Source organism: Leopardus geoffroyi, chromosome B1 (genome assembly GCF_018350155.1).
Source record: "Leopardus geoffroyi isolate Oge1 chromosome B1, O.geoffroyi_Oge1_pat1.0, whole genome shotgun sequence".
NCBI classification, from domain to species: Eukaryota; Metazoa; Chordata; class Mammalia; order Carnivora; family Felidae; genus Leopardus; species Leopardus geoffroyi.
In genome coordinates this window covers 347,222-359,936 of record NC_059327.1, presented here as the reverse complement: position 1 = coordinate 359,936, position 12,715 = coordinate 347,222, and the positions used below count along the sequence as shown (strand labels likewise).

General features: G+C 56.9%; 1 protein-coding gene across 1 annotated transcript in view; it reads left to right on the top strand.

Annotated features, from left to right (window-relative positions):
- The first annotated feature begins 1,475 nt into the window (after positions 1 to 1,475).
- Positions 1,476 to 12,715, top strand: part of ERICH1 (glutamate rich 1) — a 56,426-nt gene continuing 45,186 nt past the window's right edge. The window contains exon 1 of the mRNA XM_045451078.1: positions 1,476 to 1,580. Coding sequence (XP_045307034.1) covers positions 1,559 to 1,580 — 22 coding nt within the window. The 5' untranslated portion in view covers positions 1,476 to 1,558. The remainder of the gene's footprint in view (positions 1,581 to 12,715) is intronic.

Below are 12,715 nucleotides of genomic sequence, written 5' to 3'. Positions count from 1 at the left end.
CCTTCCAGTTTCCCGAACAAAATTGTGTAGATGTGTCAGTCTCCTCTTCAGAGCCCACACTGGTCAACACAAAAATCTCTTGCTCTGTCGTCAAATAGATCAGAAATCCGAGGACTTCTTCCTGCGAGCCCAGATGCTGCCGCCCTGACTCTGGCCACCAAGGTCCCTCTAACTGCAATGGCTGACACTGGTCTCCCTGCTTCCTCAAGGCCCCCCTGTGAGATATATGTCATATATCACACCTCTGCTCTCCCGGGCTGATGGTTTTCCTCCCTCGCTGGAGAACGCAAAGTAGTAGGATCCCCTCTGGGTCTTGTCCCAACACTGAGGCCTTTTTCCTGACAGATGGCATCAGTCCTTCTGCCCCCTCAAGAGTCTCAAGGGACATTGCTGCCCTTCTGCTGAGTGATCTTTGCCCAGCTATCACCAAGCCCTGCTTCTAGCCTGGCTCCCACGACCTTCCTGACCATCCGCTTCCCCACACTTGTGTCCGTGTGACATATGACATGCTGTGTGTCTCACTTCATCCTCTCCTGTCTGCTGTCATCAGGCCATTCACGACATGTTCTCAGCATCTTGAACAGTGTCCTGCATTGACAGACTCTGGGGAATATATTTTCCAAAGAGGTAAATTCAAGAAGAGGAGAACACAATAAATCCAGGCCGCAGAGAGGGTGCAGTGGGGTTGGACAGGGTGCCCAGGGAAGAAACCCACCTGGGGGAAGTGGACTGGCGGGGAAGAGGACAGCAGAGGGCAGGGGTCTTCCCCACATCAGTCTGCGGGCTCTCTTCCTCCCCTTGGCCTTCACACCCCTAGTGCTGGGGTACCTGTGGACACCTGGGTGCAGGGTGGTCGCTAAGTGGACCCCTGCACTGCCCCCACCCCTGCAGCACTGGCACCCCTGATTTGGGGCCACAGAACCCCAGGTGACACCTTAAGTGGTCACGGAGCCACAGGAGCAAGGGGCCCCTCCCGCTGAGTCTCCTCTCCCCTTGACCCCCTCCTGCTGACCCTTCCCGCTATCTTCCTATGACCACGTCCCTATGAACTCCTTCCCATGACCCCCTTTCCGTAGCCCCTTCCCCCTGAACCCCTACTCATAATACCTCCTTAAACTTACAGTGTTGTATTTCAATTATATTTTAATAAAACTGGGAAAAAATAAAAACTTCCATTTTTTCATTTGAATATTGATAGTTAAACGGTAATAAGGAGAGGATATAGTTTAATAGGCTTTATATGAGACTGGAGTTCCCTGCATCTTCTGACTTTCTTCTAAGGCACCAAAACCGGGAAGCCGGCTCACCCAGTAGTCAGTCATTTCCCTCTGAGCATGCTCCAAGCACTAGCGCCCTTGGTCACGCCCACGGCACCCGCAAAAACCAATCCACAGCCGGGACTCCGCTGATTGGCATCCAGCGGGAAAGACCCTGGATCCCGATTGGGCACGCCTATTGTTGTGGGTGGGCATAGAGGGTCGGAATCCGGAAGCGTCGCAGCGCTACTTTGGCCCTGAAGCTGTTGGCGCCGGGATAGAGCTGTGGTCGCAGCATCGCCATGGCAGCGCTGAGAAGGCACGGTATGTTGGGTAGGGGTCTGGGGGCGCGGGCGGGGGGCGCAGGTGGGTAGTGGGGAAGGGGACGCGGCCCTCCCAGTTCCTGCTCTCGGACCCAGACCCCGGACACCCGGCCCACCCACCGCCGGGAACCCAGAGCACGGGCCACCTCCTTCCGGGACCCCCAGCCCACTCTCCGCCCGGGCTCCATAGCCCTCCCTGTCCACCTCTCTCCCGAACCCCCGGCCTACCCCCCGCCCGGACCCCAGAGCCCTGTCCACCTCCCTCCCGGACCCCAGAGCCCTGGCCACCGCCCTCCCGAACCTCAGAGCCCTGGCCACCTCCTTCCGAGACCCCCAGCCCACTCCCGGCTGTACCCCAGAGCCTTGTCCATTTCCTTCCTGGATTGGGACCACCCACCACACAGACCCTAGAGCCCTGTTCACCTCCCACCCAGACCTGGGACCCCAGCCTACCTCTAGCTCGATCCCTGGCCCACCTCCTACCTGGTCCCCAGACCCTGACAGGTGTTGGGGAGGGTGGGGGTGGAGAACGGGGATCACTGAGGGCCAGAAAGATCACCAGGAGCCAGGAGGACCCCCCCACCCCCACCCCCTTTGGGTCCCCGGTGTCTCTGGGATCCTCATCGCAGCCCTGGGTGTCCAGGGGCACTGGGCAGAGGCAAGGAGGCCTGTGGGACCCCAAAGGAGCGAGGAAGGAGCACATTTCCCTGAGTGACTGTGGGATTGCAGGGTGGAGATGGGGCAGTGGACACTTCCGAAAGCCGATGCAGGGACCCGCGGCTCATACTGAGCAGTCTGCTTGATAACTGGAATTCCTCCCTGGGAACAGGTCAGAAGCCTTTTTGAGCCTCATTTTCTTCACCTGTAAAATGGACATAATACTCTACCTTGTACCCAGACTTTGTTAACTGATAATATTTTCAACCAGCACTCAAGGGGCGCAATACAAATGTATTGGTTAACATTTTGGAGTCTTAGAAACTGTATCTTCTCATTACCACTTAATCCTCAGCATTCAAATGACAAAAGGGAAGGTTTTGTTTATCCCCAGTTTTTATGAGATATGATTGCCATTCAACCCAGTACCTGTTCCACGTGGGCAGCACAGTGATGTAACGTGTGTGGACGCTGCCAATGGTCCCCGTAAGTTAGCACCTCACGTAGTTTCCTTGTGATGAGAACTTGTAGGATTTCCTCTCTTAGCAACTTTCAGCTCTACCACAGAGCATTGTAAACTCTGGTCGCCGTGCCGGACGCGACTTTCTGGGAGTTACTAGTCCTACAGGACTAGAACTGCAAGATCGTACCTTCTGACCGGCTTCTCCCAATCCCAGTAACCACCTCCCCTTCTCTGGTAACCACCAGCCTGTTCTCTGTACCCGGCAGTCTAGGGGTTTTTTTAGACGCAGCAGATAAGTGAGATCATGTGGTATTTGTCATTGTTTGACTTATTTCGTTTAGGGCAAGGCTCTGAGGGTCAACCTATGTGGTTGCAAATGGCAAGATTTCCTTCTTTCTTCATGGCTGAATATACCATTGCGTGTATACACCACATCATCTTGATTCATCCATCCTGGAGGGACTCTTAGGCTGTTCCATGCCTTGGCTCTTGTAAATAGCACTGAAATGAACGTGGGGATGCAGATACCTCTTCGAGCTCCAGATTTCATTTCCTCTGAATAAATATTCGGAAGTGGAGTTGCTGGATCATAGGGTAGTTCTGTTCTTAATATTTTGGGGAATCCGCGTTCTGTAGTGGCTGCACCAACTTACATTCCCGCCAACAGTGCACAGGGTTCCCTGTCCTCCACGTCCTACTATTTGTTATTCTTTGCCTTTTTGATCACTGCTGTTCTAACAGGTCTCTCACTGGTTTGGATTAGCACTTGGTAAACAGTGGTATTGAACATCTCTTCATGTGTCCTTTGACCATCTTTATGTCTTCTATAGAAAAATTTCTATTCAGATCCTCTACCCACTTTCTTTTTTTTTTTTTTTTTTTAATTTTTTTTTTTTCAACGTTTATTTATTTTTGGGACAAAGAGAGACAGAGCATGAACGGGGGAGGGGCAGAGAGAGAGGGAGACACAGAATCGGAAACAGGCTCCAGGCTCTGAGCCATCAGCCCAGAGCCCGACGCGGGGCTCGAACTCACGGACCGCGAGATCGTGACCTGGCTGAAGTCGGACGCTTAACCGACTGCGCCACCCAGGCGCCCCCTCTACCCACTTTGTAATTAGGGGGTTCGCACTTGTTGATTTTGGCTTTTGTCGCATGCGCATCAGGTGTCATTTCAAAAAAATCACCAGGGCCGTCACTGAGAAGTTCTTTCCCTGTGTTTTCCTCTAGAAGTTTTATGGCTTCAGGTAAAAGTGAAGGTTTTTGAGACATTTCTTATGTTGCTTGGACTGGTTCAGGCTGTGGTTATTTTTTTCTTCTTTTCTAAGTTTAGAATGGCTGATTGTGGTTTTGCCCTTTGAAATGAAAAGTCAAGTGTCCATTATGGTTAATAGGTGCTTGCTTAAAGTAAGCAAAGGAAACTAATTTCTCAAAAAGGCAGAATATGGAGAGTACTAGAGTTCCCTTCTCTGTGGCTTCCTTTATGGGAAAACACCATGCTGGTGCCTCCCTACTGCACCGCATCCTGCTGAGTTTTGACTTCCCCGTAGTGAGCTCTAAAAACAGATCATCACAGGTTAAGATGACTTAATTTCTAACCAGTCAGATGTTAGGCTGCAAAAGGAACATTAAAACATCTTAATGAGTACTCAAAGCACTGTTTTTACACACGCACGCACACACACACACACACACACACACACACACACACACACACACCATAAGTAGGACTAGAGAATCTGCAGGTTAAATTGAGGTTCTTGGGAGCAGTCCCAACCCAGGTGGCCATTGTGGTTCTTCGCGGTTGGCTGATAAGCCCTGAGGGTTTCTTCTCCCTCACACAGGAGTCCTTCCTCTTCTGCTATGCGTCTACCCCTTCTCTTCATACCTTCTCACCCCGTGTGTGTTTGTGACCCTTCCAAGCCTCACATTGAATGCTGTTCCCTCTGCAAGAAATCATGGTCCTCTCCTGTGCCTAGTCAATCGTAGAGGCCTTACTCAGCTCACTGAAGAAACCCTTCATTGTTTTCCGCAGTCAGGAGTCTTCTCTGAAAAGACCTCCTTTTCCCATTGGATCGGTGATAAAATTGTCAAACAAAGTTAGGTTGTTTAAGACGTTGCGGTTGGAAGGGTGGATTAGTATGTATTAAATGTAAGTGGGAAACAAAATATTAGCTTTCTTGAGTCTTTTTAACGAGATCACTGAAGAGCATGTCTCTGGGATAACACTCCCTCTTCCAGAAACACTTACGGGAGATTATAGTTGGAAAAACGTCTAAGCACTTGTAAATTGTGGAAGCATACGGTTTGGGAAGTGTGTGGTGCATGGAGAAGGCCGGGGCCGGTGCAGACTTGCGCTGGCATCCCTGCTCTCTCGCCGTCCAGCTGCCCTTCAGAGACACTGCTTCCCACAGTGGCTGCATCAAGTCAACTTCACGCAGAACTCTTAACACTGGCTCGCACGGCAAATGCGTATTGAGTCTGCTGAGTGTGTGTGGCATCTCGTTCAGGCACTGGGGACACAGCAGGGAAGCAAGTGCTTTGCTTCTAGGGAGGTTCCAAGCTGTTCCCTGGGCTAGGGTCACGGTTGCTGATGAGGACACATCCCAGGAGAAAGGTACTCAGCTCTGGCACGTGACACGGGCGGGCTGGCAGTCTGTCTGAAGCGGTGGTCCTAGGGTTCTTCTCTGAAAGGTTGCTGCCACTGGGCTGTGTATCCCCCTGATGCCCTAATTTCCCCTCAAACAGCATGTCGCAGAACTCTGCGGCATTCAGGGGGACGATGCTTTGCCTTTGCAACAATACTACTTGAGTAATTTTTTTTTTATTTAATATGCTCTATTTTATGTGGGAAAATGTGTGAGCAGTACGAGCAGACATCTCCAGGGCCAGACTCCGCATGCCTCTGTGAGTGAGCAGACAGACATGAAATGCACAGCCCTCCATGACTGACGTGAACCGCACGGAGGCCCGCACATCCTATGTGGTGGCTGGAGTGGCTTCCTCCCTGCTTGGGGAGGGCGGGCGCACACCCAGCAGGGAACAAAGTGCTAAGTCAGGTGGGGTGGCCGTGCTCACGGGAGCCGGTGTTGGAGGAAGCCGGAGGCAGCAGGACAGCACTTGGAAGCCGGGAGGGTCCCGGCGGATCGGGGATCGGGTAGTAGCTGCCCTGAGGGCCGGCTTCCCCGGGGAAGAGGTGTGCGGCGGGCGAGCTGGGTCCCCATGTCACACAGCGCCGCCCCTCAGCAGCTGCACGGTTAACCCTTCAGATGAGGGAGCAGGGTGAGTGTTCCGCCACCTGCCTGACAGGTGCCTGTTCGTACCGTTCCAGACAGCTTCTTGTAGCAGGTGCGCAGTATCTCAGGAGGCGCCTCGTCCATCTGCAGAGCACCTCACTGCTGCACTGTCCCGGGTACGGCTTTGCTGCTTGGAGTGTGTGCGGTGACGATGGCGCCTCCCGAGAGTCTAGAGCGCCCCGTCCTCACCCCTCCCAGCTCATACTGCGTGAGGCTGTGCGGGCTTTGGCCCGCGTCTTACGGGAGGTGAGCTCCCCTGGCCCCCAGGACAGGGGGTGCTTACGTGTTGGGGCAGGGCAGCCTGGTGAGAGTGTGCTGTCCATTTTGGACCGGGAGGAACACACTCAGCTCCTGTCCCTCACTCCCTGCCGCTCACGACCGCACCGTGGACGCCCCTGTCCCTCCCTGCTCCTGTACTCACAAGTGAGTTGTAGGTGGAGAGGATTAAAGGAATGGATGCAAGTCAAGACCATGGCAGAGTGCCTGTCCCCCAGCAGCGCACCTGTCTCTCATCCAGCACCCCACCCTTCAGTTAATTTTTGTTAATCCTAAAATGTCTCATCAAGATGAAACGGTCATCTCAGCCTCTCATGTTATCAGGATTAAGTGAGTGAGTGCCCGTGGCCCTGGCTTCCCACCTGCACGCGCTTGTACGTTGGTTGGGATCCTGAACCTGGCCCTGACCTGTCTCTGCCTGCACCTGCCTCCTGTGTTCATGAGGCCGACTGCCAGGTTGGGGAGTGCGTGTGTGATGCAGATGGTCCATTGCTTTTTTTTTTTTTTTAACGTTTGAGAGACAGAGCACCAGCCAAGGAGGAACAGAGAGACAGGGAGACACAGAATCCAAAGCAGACTCCAGGCTCTGAGTCGTCAGCAGAGAGCTTGACACGGGGCTCCAAGTCGTGAACCACAAGATCACAACCTGAGCCGAAGTTGGGTGTTTAACCAACTGAACCACCCGGGCGGCCCTCCAGTTGCTTCTTAATAAGAATTTGTTCCCGCCATGACTGGTCTTCTCAGGGCGCGCCTCGCTCAGGAGCCAGGAGTGCGAGCCACAAGATCCTTGTCCTCCAAGGACTCTCCTTGGATGAGATCTGAACTGTGGTGGCCTCAGTTCCAGATGACCGAGCTCTTGTCCTCATCCCTGTATCCATGACTCTGTGGGAGGGCTCTGTGGTCAGCATAACCTACCCCTCACCGTGGAGCTCTCTGTGGCCTGGGTGCTGAGGATAGCGTTCCTAGACCAGCAGGACTGGGATGGGGCGTCTATGTGTGCATGTCTGTGTGTGCACATGTGAGTCTGTGCGCATGTGTGTCTGTGCTCGTGCATGTACATGTGTGTGTCTACCTGTGTGCATGTGTGTATCTCTGCATGTATGTACACATATGAGTCTCTGTGTGCATGTGTGTGTCTGTGTGTGTATCTCTTTGCACATGTGTGTCTGTGTATCTCCGCGTGTGTGTCTGTGTGTATCTCTGCACGTGTGTGTGCGCACATGTGTGTACACATGTATCCGTGTGTGAACATGTGTGTCCATGTATGTGTGCCTCTGTGTGTGCGCACGTGTGTCTGTGCATGCGTGTGTGCATGTGTATCTCCACTGTGCACACACGTGTGTCTTCTGTACGTGCATATCCACGTTGTGTGCACATGTATGTCTGTGCGTGTGTATATCTCTGCATGGGTGCGCACATGTCTCTTTGTGTTCGTGTGTGTGCACGCGTGTATCTGCGTGTACATGTGTGTATCTATGCGTGTGTGCACATGTGTGTCTGTGTGTGTGTGTGTTCATACACCTGTGTGCACGTGTCTCTCCAGTCATACCTTCAGCCTTCTCAGTGCCGACGAGGTCCTCTGGCATCTTAGAACCTCAGGCTCTAGTTGGGTTGCATCTCGGTGGGAAGGAGCCCCCCGTTTCTTTGGGGAGCTGCATGCTCGGTGCCAGCTGGCACAGGGTGACTGCTGGGGCACAGCTTCATCCTTATGCCTGTGATGCTTCTACAGGAGACATGGTCTGGCTTTACTGATCACAGAAATTGCCCAGGCCGGAGCCAGCAAGGCTGGATTAGCACCTCCACCCCAGGCGCCACCTCCCCTGATGGCGTGCTCCCTCCATCACACACGGCTGCCTTCTGCATCGTCACCACCGGATTCCTGTCTGAATCCTTCTACCAGGCAGGCTTCCTGTGCTCAGTAAGCATTTCCTGAAAGAACGAATGAATGAATAAGTGTGCTCAGTAAGCACTTTCTGAATGAATGAATGAATGAATGAATGAGCTTAGTAAGTACTTCCTGAACACGTGAATGAATGAGTGTGCTCAGTAAGTACTTCCTGAACAAATGAGTGAATGAGTGAGCTCAGTAAGTACTTCCTAAGCAAATGATGAATGAACTCAGTAAGCACTTCCTGAATGAATGAATAAACTTAGTAAACACTTCCTGAACAAAGGAATAAATGAATGAATGAGCTCTGTAAGCACTTCCTCAACAAATGAATGAATGGATGGGCTGTTAGTACTTCCTGAATGAATGAATGAATGAGCTCAGTAAGCACTTCTGAAATGAATGGCCCAGCGCCCAAATGCACAAATGGCTCCATGTAAACCAAGGGGGTTGGGTGAATGCTGGGTCCTGGCCGCCCAGGGCACCTGTGCTGAGGGTAGGGACCCTGAGCTGCAGGTTTCAGGCACCACAGGGATAGGCATTTGCTTCCATTAAAGACCCACCCGAGACTGGACAGCATAACTGTGGGAAGGGGCAGTTACAGTGGCAGGAGGGCCAGCTAGCGTGTTGCTGGGGGTTCGTGGGTATGTGGAGACGACGGGGAGTAAGGCAGCAGCTGCGGGGGACAGAAGCTTCCCAAAAACCCTGGATGTGGGGACTGACCTTGTAGGTTGGCAGTTACAGACTACTTTCTTCAGGATCAGACACAGGTCCGGTTGGGGGGTGTGGTGTGTGGACAGCAGGTTCCATCCCCCAGGGTGGGACGCTGCTGTTCAGAGGGTGGCGGGCCCCTGTGATGGCACTCCCTGTAATCCTCAGTTGTCCCCTCCGTCCGTGGGGGCCGTCCGGGGTTCTTGCGTGACACGGCCAGTCAGGTGCAGCCACAAGAGGACCCGGAGCAGAGGCTCAGGAAAACCAGGGTTGTTACACTCCTGGGTCCTAGAGACAGGGGCACGACATGGGGATGCCCCAGGAAGGCCAGGAGGCAGGGAAGGATTCACACCGTGAATGGGCTTTGTTGGGCTTGGCTGGGACAGGCCGGCAGGGCATGGTAAACAATTTAGGACCGGCTAGTTTGAACAATTTTGGTGAGTTTTGAGCAATAAAGGTGGCCTTTCTTGCCTTGCACCAGGGCCCAGGATGATCAACGCTGAGGGTTGCTGCCCCTGGGTGCAGGATCAGACAGGGGAGGCAGGGTGGAGGGGTGCTGCTCCTGGAGACAGGGACAGATGGGGGAGGCAGGGCGGAGGGGTCCTGCTCCTGGGGGATGGGACAGATGGGGGAGGCAGGGAGGAGGGTGCTGCTCCTGGGGGCAGGGGGCAGGGGGACAGATGGGGAGGGAGAGTGGAGGGGTCCTGCTCCTGGGTACAGGACAGATGGGGGAGGCAGAGTGGAGGGGTGCAGCTCCTGGGGGCAGGGCAGATGGAGGAGGCAGGGCAGAGGGGTGCTGCTCCTGGGGGCAGGGACAGATGGGGAAGGGGAGGCGGAGGGGTGCTGCTCCTGGGTGCAGGATCAGATGGGGGAGGTAGGACAGAGGGGTGCTGCTCCTGGGGGCAGGGGGCAGGGGGACAGATGGGAAGGGAGAGTGGAGGGGTCCTGCTCCTGGGTACAGGACAGATGGGCGAGGCAGAGCGGAGGGGTGCTGCTCCTGGGGGCAGGGCAGATGGGGGAGGCAGAGCGGAGGGGTGCTGCTCCTGGGAGCAGGGCAGATGGGGGAGGCAGAGCGGAGGGGTCATGCTCCTGGGGGCAGGATCAGACAGGGGAGGCAGGGTTGAGGGGTCCTGCTCCTAGGCGCAGGGACAGATGGGGGAGGCAGGGTGGAGGGGTGCTGCTCCTAGGGGCAGGGGGCAGGGGGGCAGATGGGGAGGGAGAGCAGAGGGGTGCTGCTCCTGGGGGCAGGCCTGGTGGGGGAGGCAGAGCGGAGGGGTCCTGCTCCTGGGGGCAGGATCAGACAGGGGAGGCAGGGTGGAGGGGTGCTGCTCCTAGGGGCAGGGGGACAGATGGGCAGGGAGAGTGGAGGGGTCCTGCTCCTGGGTACAGGACAGATGGGGGAGGCAGAGCGGAGGGGTGCTGCTCCTGGGCGCAGGGCAGATGGGGGAGGCAGAGCGGAGGGGTCATGCTCCTGGGGGCAGGATCAGACAGGGGAGGCAGGGTTGAGGGGTCCTGCTCCTAGGCGCAGGGACAGATGGGGGAGGCAGGGTGGAGGGGTGCTGCTCCTAGGGGCAGGGGGCAGGGGGGCAGATGGGGAGGGAGAGCAGAGGGGTGCTGCTCCTGGGGGCAGGCCTGGTGGGGGAGGCAGAGCGGAGGGGTCCTGCTCCTGGGGGCAGGATCAGACAGGGGAGGCAGGGTGGAGGGGTGCTGCTCCTAGGGGCAGGGGACAGATGGGCAGGGAGAGTGGAGGGGTCCTGCTCCTGGGTACAGGACAGATGGGGGAGGCAGAGCGGAGGGGTCATACTCCTGGGGGCAGGATCAGACAGGGGAGGCAGGGTTGAGGGGTCCTGCTCCTAGGCGCAGGGACAGATGGGGGAGGCAGGGTGGAGGGGTGCTGCTCCTAGGGGCAGGGGGCAGGGGGGCAGATGGGGAGGGAGAGCAGAGGGGTGCTGCTCCTGGGGGCAGGGCTGGTGGGGGAGGCAGAGCGGAGGGGTCCTGCTCCTGGGGGCAGGATCAGACAGGGGAGGCAGGGTGGAGGGGTGCTGCTCCTAGGGGCAGGGGGACAGATGGGCAGGGAGAGTGGAGGGGTCCTGCTCCTGGGTACAGGACAGATGGGGGAGGCAGAGCGGAGGGGTGCTGCTCCTGGGCGCAGGGCAGATGGGGGAGGCAGAGCGGAGGGGTGCTGCTCCTAGGGGCAGGGGGCAGGGGGGCAGATGGGGAGGGAGAGCAGAGGGGTGCTGCTCCTGGGGGCAGTGGGACAGATGGGGGAGGCAGAGCGGAGGGGTGCTGCTCCTTGGCGCAGGGCAGATGGGGGAGGCAGAGCGGAGGGGTCATGCTCCTGGGGGCAGGATCAGACAGGGGAGGCAGGGTTGAGGGGTCCTGCTCCTAGGCGCAGGGACAGATGGGGGAGGCAGGGTGGAGGGGTGCTGCTCCTAGGGGCAGGGGGCAGGGGGGCAGATGGGGAGGGAGAGCAGAGGGGTGCTGCTCCTGGGGGCAGGGCTGGTGGGGGAGGCAGAGCGGAGGGGTCCTGCTCCTGGGGGCAGGATCAGACAGGGGAGGCAGGGTGGAGGGGTGCTGCTCCTAGGGGCAGGGGGACAGATGGGCAGGGAGAGTGGAGGGGTCCTGCTCCTGGGTACAGGACAGATGGGGGAGGCAGAGCGGAGGGGTGCTGCTCCTGGGCGCAGGGCAGATGGGGGAGGCAGAGCGGAGGGGTCATGCTCCTGGGGGCAGGATCAGACAGGGGAGGCAGGGTTGAGGGGTCCTGCTCCTAGGCGCAGGGACAGATGGGGGAGGCAGGGTGGAGGGGTGCTGCTCCTAGGGGCAGGGGGCAGGGGGGCAGATGGGGAGGGAGAGCAGAGGGGTGCTGCTCCTGGGGGCAGGGCTGGTGGGGGAGGCAGAGCGGAGGGGTCCTGCTCCTGGGGGCAGGATCAGACAGGGGAGGCAGGGTGGAGGGGTGCTGCTCCTAGGGGCAGGGGGACAGATGGGCAGGGAGAGTGGAGGGGTCCTGCTCCTGGGTACAGGACAGATGGGGGAGGCAGAGCGGAGGGGTGCTGCTCCTGGGCGCAGGGCAGATGGGGGAGGCAGAGCGGAGGGGTGCTGCTCCTAGGGGCAGGGGGCAGGGGGGCAGATGGGGAGGGAGAGCAGAGGGGTGCTGCTCCTGGGGGCAGTGGGACAGATGGGGGAGGCAGAGCAGAGGGGTGCTGCTCCTGGGTGCAGGACAGATGGGGAGGCAGGGCTCTGGATGGAGCAGTTTGCACATGGACGTGACTGCCCTGGTTTGCTGTCTCTTAAGAATGGGCTGCCCTGGGAGGGGTGGTCTCCGCAGCCAGAAAGTTTTAAGATGTCAGAACATCATCACCCAGCTCATCCTGGAACAACACGGGTTTGAACTGCATGCGTCCACTTGGACGTGGGTGTTTTCCGGTCAGAACCGGCAGTGCGATGAGTGTGTTGTCCCTTCCGAGCGACTTTCCTAATGACCTTCTCTTCTCTCTGGTTTCCTTTGTTGTGAGAACGCACGACAGGATACATGTAGTATACAAGGCAAGTGTTCATCGACTGCTATTGGCCAGTCGCTTGACTTCTGGTCAAGTTTAGGGAGACTCACAAGTTCTCCTGACTGGGGAATTTCAAGGACACAAAGGTCCGTGCCCAAACCCCACATCGTTCAAGGGGCAGCTGTACCCTGAAGGTGAACTGCGCACAGCGTGTGGTGACGCTGGCCTTATCCTAAGGGCTCTGTCGGAAGGCACACGCGAAGTGCGTGGTCCACAGTCACAGCCCGGCTGACGGTGACACAGAGCAGCACCGACAGCCAGCATGGGAGGGCATTGTTTGGGGGGAGGC